Below are 21,613 nucleotides of genomic sequence, written 5' to 3'. Positions count from 1 at the left end.
GTCTTCTGTTCCCTGGCATAGTGCGGGCCTGGTCCATGATAAGATTCCTAGGTACTACTGCACTACTACTAATAATAATAAATAAAATTATGTATATGTATATATATATATATGTATAATATATGTAATAAATAAAATTATGTATATATATAATGGGATAGATGTTGGCTCTCCCAGCTTTATGTCAGATTCTTAGATGGCATAAAGTGAGAAGGTGTGCAGTGAATGTATATGTGTGTGTATGATGGTTTATGTAGGACCAAGGCTAAAGTACTACATGTCTGTAACTGGTTTTAAATGCATATTTTATGCTTGTGAAATTCAAATGTGGGTTCAACTTTAAAAAAAAAAAAGTGACTTGTAATGCCATTTACTTGCACTGCTTGTACTATGATTGAATCTGACCTTGACTCTGGTAAGTGATCTCAGTATTAATATCACCATTTTAGAGATAGATAAACTGAGAGCAGGGAGGTTAAATAATTTGTCCACAACAAATTAGTGGAAGAATTAAAAATAGAACCCAGCTGCCTTGACTCCTACTTTCCACTCTACCCCCTAGACCACAGTAAGTTCCTTTTCAAAGGCAGCTTTCTGACTTTTACTATATACGTCTTTTTTTTGCATGTTCAAGAGTTTACAATTTTCTAACAGGTTTATTTATGCTTTTTTGACTAGTTATTTCCTGCTGAAGTAGAGAAAGGCCTTCCAGGGGGACAGTACGATGCCAGCATGCCATTAAATAAATGAAAGATAACTTTGTTTCTTCGTCTTGTAGAGGATGGGGGGAAGATGCAAGATGGACATAACTAAAATGAGTTTCTGCTACAGCTAAAAACAATTGACAGCTGATGTGACTCTTCATAAAGCAAATGAATTGCAAGTTGCAATCAAAAGTTTAGTATAAACATGTGTATCTGATAATATCTCTCTTCACAGTAGAGTGCAGTCACATGAGCTGTGGGTGAAACTAAAAGGAACTGCCATGCACACACCGGTGGTTCCTTTACTCTTTGGTTAAGACTCCAACAAGACTGTTATTTGAAAATAGGCTTCGTTGGGCACACATGCTAAAATATTATTTACATCAATTGTACATAAGTTCTTTAATTATATCATTTTAAAATTGTCTTTAGATGCACTGCCTGACGTAGATATTACACCATTATTGCTGTTGTACTGTAAAAGGACTTTTAAAAAGATTCCTAATGGTAATGAAAATATTCTGATACAGCATTAAGGATTTTGCTACTGAAGTGTGTTTAATGTAAATATGCTGTCAGATACCCTTCAAGTAATTGACAAGAGCAGTTGATTAGCAGTGTTCTCAATAGTGTTTTTGCATAATCTTACATTTTGACAGAACTCTTCAGTGGTTTTTTATTGTCAACGCTCTGCAATCAGTATTACTTTTTCCTTGACAACATTTACTTTGTCATTATAAATCTTGTAAGTGGTCATTTAACTTGTTCAGTATGCATGTAAGAGTATCATTACTAACACATTTGGAAAAATGTCTTCCTGTTGAGACGCTATCGTTAAAGTAAACTTTAAAAAACTCTAAATGAGGCAAGTTGACTGCTATCTCTCTGACATACTCACCTGCATCTGTGATAGTCTTATTTATTGTATGTTTCAATGATAATTTTGTAATCTCCTTCCTATTGAACATTCTCACCTTGCCTGTCGCATTCATCGTGGTGGTTTGGGCCTTTTGTCAGTGTTTTCATTCTTTAATGTTATTATTTAATGATAATCATTTACATCTAACTGACCAAAATTTAACTGTTGTTATCCATAAGCATTCACAATTACCTACGGTATGTAACATTAATAGTCAATATAATAAACCTTCACCTTTATTGAAGAATCTCTTGTTTCTACAGCAGTTCTTTAATCTGTCTCAATAGATTTCTAGTGTACAGCTCATATAGATTTGGTTAGTGACAAGGGTTAGAGTAGTCTTGTAGAACATTTACTTGTAGCTGTGAAAAGCCCACATTCATCAGAGGATTAGGTCGATCAGATTGTACCAGGATCAATGGAAGGCCTGTGTGATCCCTCTTAGACTGTAATGTGTTCACCTTCTTTGGAAAGAATTCACATACACACACATTTCTCTGTCTTAAAGCCATTTATCTCAGAATGTCAAATTGCAATAATTAACCATTATTGATCTTAAATTCAATTAACTTCATTAACACAGGTCATGATGAGGGTGCTTGTAAGGGAAAGGCACTTGACAAGTGTCTTTTCTTATGTGACATTGAATGTTCACAGTTGTGGCTATAAACTACCATAGGAACATCTTTTTAAAATGACAAGAGTTTGGTTGGTGGCTTGGAGGAGACATTTTAATCCCCTCCCCCTCACACTTTAGTTTTCAGGTTTTGCACTGTATTCCCTATTCAGGAATCAGTGAACCTCCTTCTTCTAGCATGTTGTTTTAGTGTGGTATAGGAAAGCCCGCCTAGGTAAATATACTGCAAGAACAGTAGCTAAAGCAGGACAGAGACCCGTTTACAAAATAGTATGATTAGCAGATGAATGAAATGAATATTCAGTGTATCTCTGCTGTACAATACAAAACAAAATGGAAACATCTTATAGAAGGAAATCCTGAAGTCTTTACCCAGTTCTTAGTTTTAACTCAGGCAAAGCTCTCTTATTGTAGTCAATAGTAGTCCCTAAGTAGGACTGAATAGAAACTGAGTAAGGACACCAGGTGCTGACCTATAGCAAAGTCTCTTTTCGTGGAGCAACTTCATTGTAAGTGGAGATTCACAAGAGCTGAAATTGCAGTTTGTACAATGCAGTGCATTGAAAGAATTTGGGAATTTCATTGTACTTCACTGTTCACATATTGCACACAATTCATAATAAGCAGATGGTGCACCTAAAACTGCTATTGAAGCCACGTATAAGTGACTTCAATGTGAATTTGGGGTTCACAAGGAAAGAAGGATTAGGCTTGAAGGCCTTTTAATATAAGGAAGAAATAAGCTAATACATTTTGAATGTCTTGAACTGCTATGATCATTTTAAAAATAGTCTATTAGAATGACTTCTAGACTCCAATTGAAATAATTTTTAAGGTAAAACATTATTGTACACTTGAGTTTTAAAATTTAGCATGCCGACTTTGCTACACATCCAGAGATCCATGTCAGTGTTAGCAAGATTAAAAACAAAAACAAAGCTACCGTTCAGGTCATGAAAAAGTTTGCAAGATAAGTACAAATTAAAAGCAACCAGGAACACGGGAAGATCACAGAAAGTAAAGGTGGAAGATTTTTTCCCTAACATTCTCAGAAATTCTTAATAATAATTAGAAGAATAGAATCCAAGAAATTGGGGGAAGAGAGACTGTTCAGAAACAGATTTCTGTGACAATTAAATGGTCATTTTGTCACTGCATTTGCTATTTCCACTCCACTATACAAAGCATTTGCTGAGAAGAGGCAGGGCAGAAGCAGAATGGTTTGATTACTGCATTTGATCATATGAAGAAACTAAAGTTCCCTTACAACATCTGTTTGCTTAGTGAAGGATTATAATAATTAAGAGCTATTAGAGCCATATTGAGAACTTTTGTACTCATGCCTGCTTATCCTGGGGTGGTTGTGAATCTTGTATTAGTTTGTTGCACGCTTTTTGTGCTTCCCAATGATTAAAATACACTACCCACGTGCTGATATCAAGACAAGAATTGTGACACTGTTTTTGTTTATTTTTGTTTTTAGAATCCATTTGTTTAAAGGATTTAGTGAAATGTATATGTAACCGTATGTTAACAACCTTTTTCCAAATAGATTTGTGTTTCCTGAGGATTAGATGGATAATTTTGCCAACAAAAAGAAATGGAGGTCAGAAAATCCCCACGCATAGTGTGTCAATAGCTAAATATGTGGTCTAAATAAAAAATAGGGTTAAGGCTACAACACTGTCCGTCCTTCTCTCACTGCGGACACATGACTCTCACGTTACGTACTTGCATGGAGTGGAGAATTCGACACAAGTCTGTATGTCACAGCCAAGGAACCTGCCCTGGAAACCTGCAGGAACTGGAGTTTTGTCTTGCTTAGAGCTGGTCACGTTATTCATAGTGAGTAATTCATACAGGAAATTTAATTCGAGCCAAAATAGCTGCAAATAGACTTTGAATTTTACAGATTTATTTGTTGTTTATTTGTTTGGAATTGTTCAAGTTATGGGAATCTTTGCTTGTGAGCTGTTCACTTCAGCAATTAATGATTTACCATTTGTAATTGACTGCTTAAGTCACCTGGTATTCTTCCTACCCTTTAGTTGGCTGATTGATACTTGAAATGTTTTAAACAGGAGGGGTATAGCTATTGAATACCCATTTTCACCTGTGAAGAACTCTGTTCATAGCAGATAGGTGTATTTTTACAAAGAACAACCATTCTCCAATAATTTGTGCGTGCGGAGGCAGCTTTGTGGGTGTGGGGGGGGGGGGGGGGGGGGGGGACGTTTTCCTGCATAAGATGTGAACAAAAAAGGGCGTGAATGTGGTCAAAGCAAATAGCAATTCAGAACCTAAATGAATGGTCACAAGCTCTAACTGTGCTGCTGCTCATAAAAGACCAAGATTGTGCCTGGCTATTACATGCACACATTAAGGGGAGACTTTCTTCTGTCTCCCCTTGCTCAGACTGCAGAAAGGCCAGAAAGAATTCCAGTCCATGAGTTCATAGGACCACAGGGACTGCTCCAGCATGTGTAGTGACTCAAAGAGGGCAAGGAGAAAGCAAGGTCATAATTCTATCCCACTAAGGTGTTTGGTAGTGGGCAGATGTGTTCTTTACTTCTTGGAGCTGCATGAAGCAGAATGCCTTCTGGGCTCCCTCTAAAGCAGTGTGTCTCTGCACTGCTCCTAGTGTAAATGGCACAGTAGGACACACAGAGTATGGGCCAAGTTCTGTGCTCTAACTCCTGAACACTTATTTCATGGCTGAAACAGAAGGATTTGGTCCAATATTTCTATGTATTTGCTTGGGACAAAGAAATCCAGGTGCCATTTGCTTCCAGCACAAATTAGTTGTGTTATATGGGTGGAAATGGGAGTTGGGGGCTCCAGAATAGGTTCTCTCCACAAACTATTGTTCTTGCCATGACAATTCTTGGTTTAAAATAGGTGTTTAATTCGTTTCTGAACAGCATAATATGGTGTATAAAAGCATGGGGAAGTTTATTTGATTCTGTTCATACTCAGCACATTGTGGCTTAGATGTAGGATCTCACAATGAGTTTCTTTCTAGGGCTTAAGTTCCTCTCTGGTCAGCAACTTCATGTAGAAAAGGGCAATGAAGGCTGATCTCTTCATTCAAGCAAGTCCAACCCTTTAGCAGCTCTCGTCCAACCTGACACCTAGAAGAGAAGGCTGTAGTGTGACATGCTGATATGCTGCTCACCGTATTGGACAGATGTGGAGTGAAATCTTATATGTGGGTGGTTTTAACAAGTTTCAGGAACACGGGTGCCTTGCTCAGGCTGCCAGGGAGTTATGGCCTTGTGCAGAAACCAGGGCAAAGCACTCGTTTGGAGTTTGCAGAGGTGTGATCTGTCGGATAGGATGACTCTAGTCTGTTAGAGCAGGCCCATCCCTACTGCTTACCTCAAGTTCCACTCTGTGCTGAGAGCATAAAGCTATTTGTGGGAGAGTTTAGGCAGTGCCTCTCCTTGACTCAGGGAGCATTCCTATGTTCCCTGCTGCTGAATGCAGATTGCTGGCCATTAGCTGATCCTGCTGCTGTCAAATACTAGTTTGCTCCAGAGATTTGTGATTGCAGGTCCTGGGCTTTGCACAGTAGACACACTGTGGGCACTTCACTGGAGAATTATTTTTAAAGATTAAAACTTTCAATTATTTCTAGGTATGCACGTACACAGTGGACATTTAGGAGCAGAACTCCAGACTTCTGGTCCTATTCTACTTATGTGTTTTGCTTGTATCCCTTCATTATAGACAGTAACTTAACAGGTAATTTAAGAGTTCTGGGTTCTGTTCCTAGACTTCCTGTGTGACCGTAGGCACGTCATGTAACTCTCTGTGCCTTCATTTACCCCTTCTGCAAAATGGGATAACAGCACTACCTATGCTACGGGGTGCTGAGAAGAATACTACATTCATGCATGTTAAAGCCATTGAGCTCCTTGAATGGAGGGCACTGAATGGAAAGGCCATGATGTTATAAAAATTCATCAGCTATAATAACTTCAGTTTTTCAGGTGTGTGTTAAATGTGTTTATTACTACAAAGACTGGGGAAATACATTGTGACTGAGATATAAATGAGATACTTGAAGGGTCATCTTTGACTTACCAAACTTTTACGTGGTATTTGATTTCAGACAGGAGAATGCCTTCCTTATCTGAATAAGTAATCTGAGTAAGTGCCTTCTGACCTGTTAGTCTCATGTGTTGGATTTGTATGTTCCAAATTGCATAACACCTGGATTTGAGATGTGTGAGGTTTTTGAGACAGAAGTTTCCTGAACCTGAATAATTTGAATGGGAGAGCTGGGTTCTGCTGCTCTCTCATTTAAACTGCACCAAAAAGCAAGGAGGTATGGGATTCAAGTGACATGAGGTGCTTAGTGTAGATTTGCTTCACCCTGTCTTCAAGCTGGTCTATGTTTCAATGTAGCAGAAACTGTTCTTGTTATCGTCTGTTCCCTAAGTATTCACATACATGTAATTCTCTGTTCTAATGCTAACAGTTGATTTGAGCTCTCTGAAGTTGCTCCACATGTAATGCCAGTACAGGATGCTAGATTAGAGCAGCTGGCTAGCTTCTGTGGCCTATTTCTGAGCTTTCTGCTTCAGCAGCTGCAGTACTTTCGGCAAAGAAACAAATGTTAGTACACTTCAAAGTTTCTGGTTCCTAATGATAGCCACCCATTACACTGGCATGCTGTCACATCCATCCCCACTCCGATCCCCAATAATTTAATACAACACTATTATTGGCATGAAGAAGCTGCAGATTTATTAACACACAAAATATCCAACTAAACAAGCATTAATAATGCACATTACATCAAATTAACATGTAGAAAATTAATATTCTAGACCTTGCCAGTGGGCAGAATAATAAATCTTGGAGTAGAATCTTACTCCAGTAAAAGGGTACCAACTACTCCAGCCGATGTATGGAAGAAGCATGGACCTCTCCACCGGAAAATAACATTTCACTCCAACAACAGACAGTTCTGTCCCTATGAAACAGATCCTCTGACCTTTGTACACAAGGTGCTCAGTAATTCTTGCCATGCTTGTGTAAAGAATTGCCATTCCCCAGTTATGTTGCCTGTCTTGTAAAAGAGGTAGTCCACCTCTAATTTCTGTTACATAGCAAGGCTCAGACTGAGTTGTCCATTGGGGTGGTAACACCTCCATGCAGGTCTGTCCCTGGTGAAGTCTCAACTATAAACTGTTCCATATGAAAAACCAGCCAATCTCCATATAAAAATGGCTTGCATTGTAGAGTAAAACTGAAAGCCTTTTTTCCAACAAATAGAATGGTGGGTAAAGTGGGGATTTTCTAGCAGAAGTACTGTAACTCTTATGTCCTGTCATTTGCATTAGGCTTTTAACTGCCTCCATCCACTGAATCAGTTGACTCTAGCCTTTGCTTTTTTTAATATTGTGAGCAAAGTCCAACAACTCAACCATTGAATATCTTACTGTTAGCAATCCCTAGCTTCTCCCCATTGCTCGTGAACTGTGCCCCATCTTAACTCCAAATAATCGTATAGAACCCAACACCTGAAGGTCTATAAGGGTTACCAGGAGTTAGCCTATTCCATGCAATTTCTCAGGTGAATGGCATTCTGCTTTAAAAAAGGAAAATGAGCGTTATTTATGAAAGTTGCTGGATTGACAACTTTGCGGTCTTCTTTTTAATCCAAAGAATTGGTACAATCTGGACAACGATGGTACAAGCCTTTCCACAGCATTTCCCAGGGTAGGCAGAACCACCTCTAGGCTTCAGGGAGAATGTCAGTGTCCATAGCTCATTCAATGCTCCACCTCTATGCAGAGAATGCACGTCTGATTGTTTTTTTGTGATGTTTGTATATATCTTCAAGGAACTGGACTGAGGCTACCGACTCACATTTCTTGTGTTTCCAAACTTCCATCAGACTCTAATCATTTTAATTCAGTACCAACCTGGGCTGGTTTTGATCCAGTGTTCTACTCTAAAGGTGAATGTCTGCGTTTCAAAACCCATGAGCCGTTCCCTCCTATGTCCCTCACTTTCTTAGTTATTTCGTACAAAAATGTACTGGCAGACCAACAGCAGAATATCCCTTGTCTTTACTGATAACGGTGAACACTCATTGCATCTGTCTGGTCTGTAATTTATGTGTTGTCCATTGAGAGAAAATAAAGTTTTTCTATTGTGCTCAAAGTTTTGTGCTGCAATCAGATCCTGGTTCAAAGAACCAGCCATATCAACTCAGACTGTGATTTCCTTAGATTATAGACGATAAGCAACATCAGGCCTGGTCATGATCATTTCTGCTCCCAACTCCCTTCTTTTGTTCTCCCTTTTTAATGGGAGAGTTTAAACTACTTCATATTTTTCAGGGCGTTGAAGCTTCTGCAAGGTGCACTAAAAATCAACTGACTGCTTGTGCCCGTCAAAAAGATGGATTTGTATGCCTTGTGTGGATAAATATACATGTAGAGCAGATCCTGCTTCCCAGTTCTTTCTTCTTCCAGTGAGCAGGGGATGTCATGCCCTTTTATGAGCCTCATGTCTCTGTGTACCATGGTGCTCAGTGACTTCTACGCGTTGCTGCTGCACAAGGACTTTAAAATGGAGTGAGGAATATACTAGGGTGTGGCTGGGGAGTCTGTCACAAAGCAGATGCATTGGCTGAAAATGCGACACCCTGTAAGAAGGCAGCTTTCATTCCTGAGGCTGCAGCGATGGCTGTGGAGCAGCTCCATAGCAGGGGAGGAGGGTTTTGTTTGTTTTGGCCTTGGCACCAGGAATTACCCATAATAAGTACAAAGAGAATGTAATACTAGACCGTGTTCTATGGCTTCTTTCAAGCAGAAAGGGAGAATTGTGTAACTCATATGTATTTGAGCAAAGTGGAAACCCCCTTGAGTTGTGCCGGGGTCTTTCCAAATTCTCCCTGTCTGTGTCAGTTTGGGTGGGAGGGGGGCAGAAGGAGCTGTGTCCGTGGTGTGGGAAGAACCCTGGCATAAATAGGTGCAACTCCATTGGCTTCAGTTGTGCCTGCTTACACCAGGGATGAATTTGGCCCATAGCATCAGCAGAACAATTAAACATTTTGTTTTAGCTGCACAGCAGCCTCCCAAATTTGTGAAAACATGGTGGACTGATGCACTGTTAGTTCCCAGTGCTTGCATGGTGTGTGTATGGAGTATGTCTGTGAGTATATCCATGCATATAAAGTATGTGCATGTATAGATTGTTTTGGGCAGTGACGTAGGACAAGTTATTTCCACTGTCGAAGAAATGATGCATAGCTCACTTATGAAGATAATTCCCTCTTGTATGGAAATGAATTCTGTGTGGAATTCTTGTATGGAAATGAATACTGTTATGTATTTATATCAAATGTCTTAATTTTGTTTTTACCTCGCAGTTTAGTTAATAATTATAACAAATATTAATGAGGGAGCTGTCTGTTCTTGGCTCCTCTGTACTGAAGATAGGTTTCTTAACTCTTCTAATAGCCTAATTTTCCCTGCAAACCTAGGGCTATGCCAGGAAAGCATTTTCCTGGTTTTGTCAAATGGACTGTCACAATCATAGAATCATATGGGTTGCAAGTGACTTCCACTGGGTCACCTAGCCTTGCAGGATGTAAAATAAAAAGTTTTTTTGTGGGAACTGGTTTTTGTTTGTGTTTGTTTTTTTATGTGGAGGGAAGAAAGCCAAGACAGAACCACATCATTTCTCTCATTTCAATTCTTATTAACTTCTTTTCCCTTTAGAGGAACCTTTAAAGTCCCTCTCCCTGCCCCCCAACTCTGCTGTTGAGGTGTTAAAGAGCAGTTCAAACAAGAGTTTTTCAATAAGAAGCAAGAGTCCAACAAAGTACAGGAGTGTTAATAACGCTTTTTAAAGACCGTCTTTCATGATGTAGCTAGCCGCAACAGCTTCTGACTTGATTCACCTTGTTTTCCATAGGCCCTCTTTTCCTCCTACAGATGTTCATTTGAACAGGAAATTTCTCCACTACAGCCCAGCTTCTACCTCTTGCTGTTTCTGTGAAGTCAAAATCTTTGTTTATACTCGTGCAGTCTGTTTCTGTCAAAAATGCGCCCTCACTACCGTCTAAGCAGGATGTCATGGGAGTTGGTTGGACCAGTAGGGATAGGTACCCTTTGGTTCCAGCGGGGTCCTTTCCTTCAGCCAGAAGTGGGCATTGCACCCCCAATCCTTTCCCTTCTTTATGGGTATGGGCGGTATGTGTGTGTTTGGGGAGGCGGTGTTCAAGAGAGAAGTTTGGGTAGGACTGTGCCTCCCTGTGTAAGGCAATGATTGGGTAGTTTGAAGGGGAGTCACAGGAGCCATTGGTTCCTGCATTAATCCTGTTTGGGATAAAAAGATCTTTCGGGGAATGAGTCGCCACACGGTTGCTACTACACTTGCTGCGTGTAGCTACGTGATTGCTCTGAGTATGCCGTGAGCCTTTTTCAGGGTCAGGAAAGGATTTTCTCACTGGTCCAGATAGGCCCATGCTGGGTTGAGTTTGTTACCTTCCTTACAGTAGCCCAGAGGTCTGGTAAGTTAGTTAGTTAGGAAAAAGGACAAAGAAAATAAACCCACACAAATAAACATTATTGCAACTTGCATTTAGTGTCCAGTGCAGTAGACGGAGTAAGTAGGTGACCAGCTGCGGGGTGGCACCAACTCCGGTTGGTTTGGGATGAGAGTGGTTTACATCTTGCTCCTTCTCACTGGCACCCTCATCCTCTGCACAAGGGAAGGACATAAAGGTTCCCAGCACAGGCTAGATCTCTGGTGGAGAGAGTTGTGGGCAGGGCTGAGTGTCATCTTCCCTGTCACTGGTTTAATTGGATAACCTTACTGCACTGGACCCAAATAAGTGCCTGGAATTGAAGAGGGTGCAGTCCTCTTCTCCCCCATATTGTTTTGGGATTAGTTTATCAAGTTGCAGCCTCATGCGGTGAACAATGCCTGCTGTCCATGCCTTATTTCCTGTATGTCTGTATCAAGAACTCTGATGTCACATGCTCGGTTTCATGACTCCAGCTTGGGAAGGAGAAGAGCAGTTACTGAGGAAGTAGCTCCTAGTTAACACACAGCTATGCTTGATAACTGGTAAAAAGGTCAAAGAAAGCATGAAAGGTAAATGGATTTAAATTTAAATGAGCTCTACATGCTGGAGATTTTCAACTAACATAAAAGTCACTCTTTTAAAAACTGTAATGTGACAACACAGGCAGTTCAGTCCAAGCAAAATTCCGAAGGTTTCAATAGACAAAGAAATAGAAATGGAAGGAAAAGTAATCAATAATCAGGGACTAGATTATGCAAGCCTTACTCACGGCGGTGAGCACCTATTCACATAAGTAGTTTCATTGATGTCCGGGGACTACTCCTGTGACTACTCACTGTTATGAGAGTAGGTGGCACACTCTAGACCTAAATAAATAAAGGGAGAAAAAACCAGATATATGTATAGACCACCTCAATCTTCTGCCTTAGAAAGCAGGTTTGGAAATGAGATCTTCCTAGTGCAGGCAATGTGATAGTAACTTTCCTTTTCCTTTACGGCCATAAAGAGGGTGCAATTTCCCAGGCTGGGAAGGAAGGCACAGGGACAGGTGTTTTTATTTAAAAAAAAACAAAAACAAAAACACACCTGTTTCCACAAAGTGGAATCCACAGAAAAGGATTGTGCTATTTCAGGCTACATTTGCTTTTACATTATAGGGACTGTGACATAATTTCTTTCTTCCTTTTCTTTTAAAATTCACTTCCCTTGGAGCTTTGAAATTGTTCTTCAATTACTGATAATTGGTAGCCGGTTATTCAGGTATTGTTATTATTTTAAAATTTTCACTCTTAGCAGGTGGTTTGTACTGCTTGGGTCTGCTAGGATACGTGAGTCCATTGGAGTTGGAGAAATATCCTGGTGCAAATAATTAAAATAAGACAATTTGTACTGTTCCATAAGAGGATGAAAGTGCTGAATGAATGCCATTGTGCGATTGTAAGCTCTTTGGGGCTTGGACTGTTTCTTTGTGTGTGTTTATACAGTGCCTAGCAGAATGGCACTGATTCCAATTGCAACCTGTTGGCACTAGTGTAATATAAATATTTATCAGTAATGTTTAGAGAAGCCGTACAGTCAACTTAAATATTTCCAAATAGCATAAAATTACTGGAAAATAGACAGCAGTTACATTGTCTTTAGAGTCAACCTGCATATTTTTAAATTTAAAAATTCAATCTTGACAACTCTTAAAATACATTGCACATTTGATTTGTAATATCTAGGCACAATTGTGTGTTGCTCTGACTTCATATGTTTGTGCTTTCAAGGATTTAACTCAGACTACAAGGACCAGATAATAACCTCACATGGTTGGAAGAAATATTGCTAGAATCATTCATGTGAGAAAGCACTAGTTAATTTTTTTTTTAATATTTTGCAACTGAATGCACCATACTCCTTCTGAAACTGGGAGTCCAACTTCAATGTTACTTTAACAGTTACTCTGTCATTAGTGGTTCACTTCAACACATGCACTCTGAAAAGAAGCATGCAAGATTTTTAATGATAGATAAGTTATATATATATATCCATTATGCTTTTCTCCTACTTCTTCCACTGCCTTGGATGAAATAGCTTCATTTGATCAATATACAGTGTACACTCTTGCCTGAATGAACAGGCTGTGTAGATTATTGTACATGCTGAACTGTGCCATGCTTGGCAAGATACCCTCACATTATGGGTGTGTTGTGAAGGATGAGGCCAAAAGACAAATGCTTTCAGCCATCTGAAAACTATGGATATCTACTGCAATTGCATTTTTTCTAAGTATATTATTGTTTTAGTACTAGATCTTGAGCAAGTTCTCCAGGTTAGTCTAGTTCCTCTTTAAAAAAAACCAACCCAAAACATTATCTAATCTGCATATATTTATATATATTTTATCGTTTCACTTATCTTTAGAGATTAAAGCGTTCAGTAGAAATGGATTAGTTTGATCAATTAGTGATCACTCTCTTAATGTTCTGATAGAATTTTCCTTCCTAAAGGCATTACTCTTATGTGTAAAATACATGTAGGGTGCCAGTATGAAAAAACTAACATAAAGCTAGTCAATTCCTAACTACCCTATTCAGGAAGAGTGTGTTAGATTTACATCACCAGTTGCGTTAGTTTAAAAAAAGACAGGATCCCTGTTGGGTGCCCGTGTAGCTTATGCTGAGTAAATATTGACAAAGTAGTCTAAAGAGCAAACACTTTGACATTTGTAAGGTCCACTGGAAGGTCTTGTATATATTTATACAGCAAGAATGAGGACAGCATACCAATTTTCTTGAACTTGCTCCTGACATAATTCCGCATGGGCTTTCTTGTTGAGGAGAGAAGTGTGTTTAAATGTGAATGGGTCATTTGTTGCATCCATAATGAATACCTTGAATTGCTGTTAGTCAGTTATTTAAGAATTTGAGTCACCTGCTTTACCACACACACACACACACACACGAAAAGAAAAGAAAAGAAAAGAAATCTTGTTTTTTAATTTATTGTAATCAATGTACATTGTTTTTTACTTTGTAGGAATTTTATTGATGTTTTTATACTTCATATTTATTAAAGATTGAGTCTCAAAAATGTAATGAGTAAAAATGCTTGCTTAATTTAAATTGTGAATCTGTCTGTTAAGAAATGCATTAGGGGTAGGAGAAGCATAAGACATATTAATTGACAGACAGGAGCTGCTGTCTCTGAGGTTGATACAAGTAATTTATTACTTTAGAAATGAATGCCACCTCCAGAATGTGCTTCATTAATTTCAAATTTAGTTTTAATTTCAAGCTGTTGCCCCTTGAGAAGAATAAGGTGGCAAATTATGTTTGAAGAGCAGATTTTTTTTTTCTTGTTCTGAAGAAATATGAAATTTTAACTGTTTAATTTTATAAATAAATGCAGTTCTTTGGCTGAAATATTTAAGCAGTTGATAGAAAGTATAGTCAACAGTCACTAACTCTTGTTTTTGTTTTGTTTTTGTTTTGTCCATGATAGCCTATGTTTCAGATGAACTGAAGGCCGCAGCACTGGTGGAAGAAGACATGGAACCTGATGAAAATGCAATTGATGGGGAACCTTCAGCAAAATACGTATGCCCAGAAAAAGACTACAGTAAAAACTGCCAGAGCTACCAAAACTCTCCAGCTGCTGAATTTTCCAGCCATGAAATGGACAGTGAATCACACATCAGTGAGACAAGTGATCGAATGGCAGATTTTGAGAGCAGCTCTATCAAAAATGAGGAAGAGAGCAAGGAGGTAGCAATACCACTTGAAGATTCTGCTGTATCGGATAGCTTAGAACAAATGAAAGCTGTGTATAATAATTTCCTTTCCAATTCCTACTGGTCCAATCTCAATTTAAATCTCCACCAGCCGACTTCAGAAAAAAACAATGGTAGCAGCAGTAGTAGCAGCAGCAGCAGCAGCAGTTGTGGGAGTGGTAGCTTTGATTGGCATCAGACCGCTATGGCAAAGACACTGCAGCAAGTTTCTCAGAGTAGAATTCTTCCTGAACCAAGTCTTTTTAGCACAGTTCAGTTGTATAGACAAAGCAGTAAGCTTTATGGCTCTATATTTACCGGAGCCAGTAAATTCCGCTGTAAAGACTGCAGTGCTGCCTATGATACTTTAGTAGAATTAACAGTGCACATGAATGAAACAGGACATTATCGAGATGACAACCATGAAACTGATAACAATAACCCTAAACGATGGTCCAAACCTCGAAAACGTTCTTTGCTTGAAATGGAAGGGAAAGAAGATGCCCAGAAAGTATTAAAGTGTATGTACTGTGGCCATTCATTTGAATCTCTTCAGGACTTGAGTGTTCATATGATCAAAACAAAACACTACCAAAAAGTGCCTCTGAAGGAACCTGTTACACCTGTAGCAGCAAAAATTATCCCAGCTACTAGAAAAAAAGCATCACTGGAGCTTGAACTTCCAAGTTCTCCAGATTCCACAGGTGGGACACCAAAAGCAACAATCTCGGACACCAACGATGCTCTACAAAAGAATTCAAATCCTTACATTACGCCAAATAATCGTTACGGTCACCAGAATGGTGCCAGTTATGCTTGGCATTTTGAGGCAAGGAAGTCTCAAATTCTCAAATGCATGGAGTGTGGAAGTTCCCACGATACTTTGCAGGAACTCACTGCCCACATGATGGTGACAGGACATTTTATAAAAGTCACCAACTCTGCCATGAAGAAAGGGAAGCCAATTATAGAAGCCCCAGTGACGCCAACAATAACAGCTCTACTAGATGAAAAAGTACAGTCTGTGCCACTCGCTGCCACCACTTTTACATCTCCCTCCAACACACCTTCTAGTATCTCCCCAAAATTGAATGTTGAAATAAAAAAAGAAGTAGATAAAGAAAGAGGAATTGCTGATGATAAAATGAAAGAGAAAGAGAAGTCAAATGAAGATGAGGAAAAGTATGATATCTCCTCAAAATATCATTACTTGACTGAAAATGACCTGGAAGAAAGTCCTAAAGGGGGGCTAGATATTTTAAAATCTTTAGAAAACACAGTAACATCAGCTATAAACAAAGCCCAGAATGGTACGCCAAGCTGGGGTGGCTACCCCAGTATTCATGCTGCCTACCAGCTACCTAACATGATGAAGCTGTCGTTGGGTTCGTCGGGAAAAAGTACACCCCTAAAACCTATGTTTGGTAACAATGAAATAGTGTCACCAACTAAAAACCAGCCCCTCCTATCACCACCAAGCAGCCAAACCTCCCCTGTGCCAAAAACGAACTTTCATGCCATGGAAGAACTGGTAAAGAAAGTCACTGAGAAAGTGAATAAAGTTGAGGAAAAAATTAAAGAACCTGAAGGAAAATTGTCTCCAGTGAAACGTGCAACACCTTCACCATGCAGCAGCGAAGTCAGTGAACCCCTCAAAATGGATGCCTCTAATGATGGTGGTTTTAAAAGCCAACAGGACAGCCCAATTCCTCAGAGGGATAGTTGCAAAGATAGTCCAACTATAGAACCAGTGGAAAATGGTAAAGAGCCTGTAAAGTCAATTGCAAGTACATTAAGCAGCAGCACAGCTATTATTACAGATCATCCTCCCGAACAACCATTTGTAAATCCATTAAGTGCACTACAGTCTGTCATGAATATTCATCTTGGGAAAGCAGCAAAGCCATCTTTGCCTGCTCTGGATCCAATGAGCATGCTTTTTAAAATGAGCAACAGTTTGGCAGAAAAGGCTGCGGTGGCCACCCCACCTCTACAGTGCAAAAAAACAGACCACTTAGACCGTTATTTTTATCATGTCAACAATGACCAACCCATAGATTTGACGAAAGGCAAGAGTGACAAAAGCTGCTCTTTGGGTTCAGCGCTTTTGTCATCCACATCGACATCTTCTGCATCTTCTTCATCTACAGTGACAACAGCAAAGACATCTGCAGTCGTGTCATTCATGTCAAACTCGCCGCTACGCGAGAATGCCTTGTCAGATATATCTGATATGCTGAAGAACCTGACAGAAAGTCACACATCAAAATCTTCCACACCTTCCAGCATATCTGAGAAATCTGACATTGATGGTACCACAATAGAGGAACCAGAAGAGACTACACCAGCTCAGAAGAGGAAGGGACGTCAGTCTAACTGGAACCCTCAGCACTTGCTCATTCTGCAGGCCCAGTTTGCAGCCAGTTTACGACAGACATCAGAGGGAAAATACATTATGTCAGACTTGAGCCCTCAAGAAAGAATGCACATTTCCAGGTTTACGGGACTCTCAATGACCACAATTAGCCACTGGCTGGCCAATGTGAAATACCAGCTCCGAAGGACGGGAGGAACTAAGTTCCTTAAAAATTTGGACACTGGTCATCCAGTGTTCTTTTGTAACGACTGTGCTTCACAGATCAGAACTCCTTCAACTTATATCAGTCACCTTGAATCACATCTAGGTTTCAGGTTAAGAGACTTGTCCAAACTGTCCAATGAACAGATTAACAATCAGATAGCACAAACAAAGTCACCATCTGAAAAACTGGTGACATCATCTCCAGAGGAAGAAATTGGAACTTCCTATCAATGTAAACTTTGTAACAGGACCTTTGCAAGCAAGCATGCTGTTAAACTTCATCTTAGTAAAACACATGGAAAGTCACCAGAGGATCATCTTCTGTATGTTTCAGAGTTAGAGAAGCAGTAGCATTTGCTTCTGATTAAAATAACTGTAATTTGCTTTGAGGAAAACTGTCAAAGACGCCTTAAAGCTACTGTTTAGTTCTTGGCACATGTTCTTATTTTAACTCCAGAGAGTCACTCTGGGCTGAACTGTTTTGTATAATTGTACAGTGTTTAATAGAGGTGCATAATCAGCTGTTGTTACTGGTAAAATATGAAGGTTAAAATGCAGTGGTAAGTGTTTGGAACTTTGTGTAAATTGGATTTAGTTGCTGTGCATCCCTCTGATGCATCAAGCTGCATGCATTAACAGACAGTTTAATTAAGCATTTATAACTAATTCTGGTGCACTTTTTTCATGTGACCTAAGTGTGCTGGTATTTCTCACCCTATAATCTTTAGCCCTCTGAGTACTTTGAAACACTTTTGCTTTAATTTGGTAAAATGTATGGATATGTTTTTTAAAACCCATAGCAGCTTAGTTCTCATTACTAATATGAACCTCCATTTATGCAGAGGTGTATCACACCTTGAAATTTAAGATATTATTTTCACATTGAAACATAGATGTATATATTGTATAGATTTCAAAATCTCTTATGGAAATGTAATTGTGGTTAAGGCCATGTTTTTCTTCAGCATTTTTAGCAATGACGGTTTTTGTACCTGATATGCCTCAGGTATAACCTTATACCTATATATAGTGTATATTTCTTTTCTAGGTCTAAGGGTTTTTCTTTAACATCCAAACATTGTAAATTATATGAAAGATACCACAGATAGCATTTATAAAGTATTCAGAAACATTATTCTTAAAGCAAAGTATGATTGTTTTGTTTTGCTATACAGTACATCTATATTGATAGAGGTTCATGTTTAAATTATACATATTTATTAGTATTGTTATCATTTGTTTTTAAAGCATCTGAATAACAGAAGCCACGGACTGCATCCTTGGCTTGCATTATAACTATTTTGCACAACATGACTTTTAAAGGTATTTATTAGTAAAAAAAAAAAAAAAAAAAAATTAAATCAAATAAAAAAATGAAAGAATTCAAAATAAACTTAGTGCTCAAAGGGTTAAATCTATTTGAAAAACTTGTACTGTATTTCCTAAACATTGATAAAGCCTTTAAAATGTTTGTACTGTAATATTTTGCTTAAAAGTTATGAGGCATTCTGTGATATAACCTTTTACTTATTTATAAGCGCTATTGGTTGTTATTTCATATTGTAGAATGCCTTTTTATTTCAATTGGTAACTTTCTGTTTTGTTCTGCCTAATTATTCTCCCAAGATTCCATACTGCAGCTTTATCTTTAGGCATATGAAAGGTAACCCGTGGTTACCAGCACACTAAGTGATTCTGTTCGTCTCCATTTTTGGCAGTTAATTTGCAGAAGTAACTGACAGCTGACACCATATGAGAATCTATGTATAAAATATTGGCATGTAAACAGCACAGACACTGTAATGCACTCTGTGCCCTGTTTTGTTGTTGACAATGAAGCACCATTATATGACTCTTCATATAACCTTTTTTTCTACAGCAGCATTAAAATTGTCTTTTTGCTATAATTTTGTGTTGCATTCACAATTATGTCTGAAATGTGCTACGACTAACGAGCACATTAAAATTAAATTGTATGCTATCTGTTTATGACTGAAGCTTGAGTAGGTTTCTTCATCTGCCAGGTGCTGGCAGTCAAAAGCTGCACATAAATCACTGGAGTTTTAGTGAACTTTAGCATTTAAAGAGCAGGGTAGCACTTATTCAAAGGCTGCATTAACAAAAATTTTCCCTCAGAAAAGATAAATGAATGTTATAACTCCACTTTAGACATCGGGTAGGATTGACCATAAAGAAGAGTGTTTATAAGCAACATGTATGGCAAGGCAAATAGCTGTTTTGCTGTGTTGTATATTCAGACTCACATAGTGATGCCTAAATGCATTCCTCTTGAATATACTGAAAAGAGTCATCAAGTAGCACTGGTAGGTGCTTCATGTACATATTTTTATTTATTTAAAAAAAAAAACCCAAAAGTGACCAGTTACCTACCTGCTATTATTTCTCTTTTCTGTTGTCCTCTGCAGTGTAAAGGCTAGGATTTATTTCCTTTAAAACATTAGAAATCGTTTTGTTCATTTTATAAAGTACACAACTTGAAGTAGTATATATTAAACAGGCCCCTTGAATAGCAGTAATCAAGTCCGGTACTTGGATTATGGACTAGAACTCTGTTTAGGGTGTTTAGGATTTTGTGTTGTTTTTTGTCTTGTTGTTTGGCTTAACATTTAAATCTGATTTTAAGGTCATTTGTGTATTGAAGTTGGTCTCAACTCAGATCCTAATGGACTGTCATCTGTATGACAAAACTGCAGCACATAATTTTTGCTGGCTAGCTGAATCATCTCAACTGTAGCATCTCACCTTCTTAGAAAAGGTAACTCCTTCAGGCCAGGGCTGAGGTCTTTTTCTCTTTAGTGAAACATCCCTTAAGGCTGTCTGTATTTTTGCAAATAGATGATCTCAGTCTAAATTGCAGCCAGAATCTTTACTTCTGGGAACACATTTTCTCCTTGAAAATTATAATATCTTAAATATAGCATTGAATTTCAGAACAGAATTTCACTAGCTGTGAGCTTGGCAGATTATTACACACGTTTGTAACCCTTATATTTTCAAAAGGCATCACTGGCTTGTAAGGTGGCAATGGTAAAGAGCACTGTACAAAATTTTGCTATTTGTACAGTTTGTGAGAGGGGAAAAGCAGGAGAGACAAACTGCTTACTCCTTTCTAATGTTTGTTTTGTTTATGTGCAAAATGCAGATGGGAGGAGGTAATGATTGCGAGCACCAAATACTACATATGCAGCCACTCCTAATTTGTGATAATATTCAGCACCTGGGGCAAAATATCATCATATCAATATGCAGTGAGGAGGAGGAACTAGTAGAAATACAGGGAGCAGCCATATCTATTAGCATGCGCCACAGATGACTTTTTCATACATTTTTGAAAATATGTCCGAAACATTGCAAATAGCTGGTCAGGATCTGCATATCCCAAATTTATTAAAATAAAAGTTTAGCTTGCACCAAGACCACATACCAATGTGATTTCACATTATAAAGAATTTAGAGAATCAGTGATTTAGTAAAATATCCTTTTTCCCCATACACTGATTTGTATATTGGCACAGGAACTCTTAGTCCTAACCAAATCACCAGCCTATCTCTGTTGGCATACATGAATATAAAAATGCAGAATTTTAAACTACATTTGAGTTCCTAATTTTTGCTTAGCTTCTGATATTGTGTCTAGTTTTAGAAATATGCAGAACAAGTGTGAGAGAGAACAAAATGCCTAAAGAAAGGGTTTTTAAATGAAATTGTGATGGGGTGGGAAGAGCTTTAAATCACAGGTGTATAAAGGTGACCCTGGTCTAACCCCACCCAAGCAGTGGCATGTTGCAGCATACTGTATATCTTCCAGCCATCACATTTACGCAGTATCTTAAAATAACATTTGTGATAAATGTGCAATTTAACTAATTTATGGTGCTATGATGTGCTCAGGGCTACATGCAAGATGAAAATCTTAAATGGAGCTTGAACAGCTCACTTCACAACAAGAAATCAATATGCCAGATCTTAGAGAACTGTTCACTGGAGTCAACATTTAGCAAAAATATCAGGGAATGTATCTTTAAGTTTTAGGCAGCAAGAAATCTATAATTAACTGAAATATTACTTTTAAGTTAGTGTGAGGAACTGTTACTGGAACCTAAATCTCTCCAACATCTTCATTATATTTTCTTTTGGCATCAAAAATTGAAGATATGTTGTTCTAATTATACAATTGCTTTCACTGTGCACGCTACAATGCAATTTTCTAACCAAAGGAAGACAGATTAGCATTATTTAAAAACTTAATATTCACACTATTGGGATTATCTATTGCATTTTACTGTGGCTGTTAATAAATGCTTAAATAATTGATATTTTTAAAAGTTAGAAACAGATATGCGTATACATTTCATGGCAACAAGAGGTTTTGGCCGTTTGTATCATGAGGTCATTTTAAAAAAATTATACATACACGTAAAACTGAACCAGCTTCTTTAATTC

General features: G+C 38.4%; 1 protein-coding gene across 1 annotated transcript; it reads left to right on the top strand.

The window, feature by feature from the left end:
• Positions 1 to 14,308: 14,308 nt before the first annotated feature.
• Positions 14,309 to 19,047, top strand: TSHZ3 (teashirt zinc finger homeobox 3). Its single transcript, XM_067539943.1, has one exon. It carries the CDS (start codon positions 14,348 to 14,350, stop codon positions 17,498 to 17,500), a length of 3,153 nt encoding a protein of 1,050 aa, XP_067396044.1. The 5' UTR covers positions 14,309 to 14,347; the 3' UTR covers positions 17,501 to 19,047.
• The last annotated feature ends 2,566 nt before the right edge of the window (positions 19,048 to 21,613 follow it).

The sequence above is a fragment of the Emydura macquarii genome, unplaced genomic scaffold (genome assembly GCF_026122565.2).
Source record: "Emydura macquarii macquarii isolate MOO-44397 ecotype Brisbane River unplaced genomic scaffold, CSIRO-AGI_Emac_v2 contig_561, whole genome shotgun sequence".
Taxonomy (NCBI): Eukaryota; Metazoa; Chordata; order Testudines; family Chelidae; genus Emydura; species Emydura macquarii.
The sequence above is the reverse complement of the archived record's forward strand: the minus strand, read 5'-3'. Positions and strand labels throughout refer to the sequence as shown.

Coding starts and splice junctions, on each gene's coding strand:
- TSHZ3 (XM_067539943.1), top strand. CDS start 14,348: ATGGAACCTGATGAAAATGCAATTGATGGGGAACCTTCAGCAAAATAC.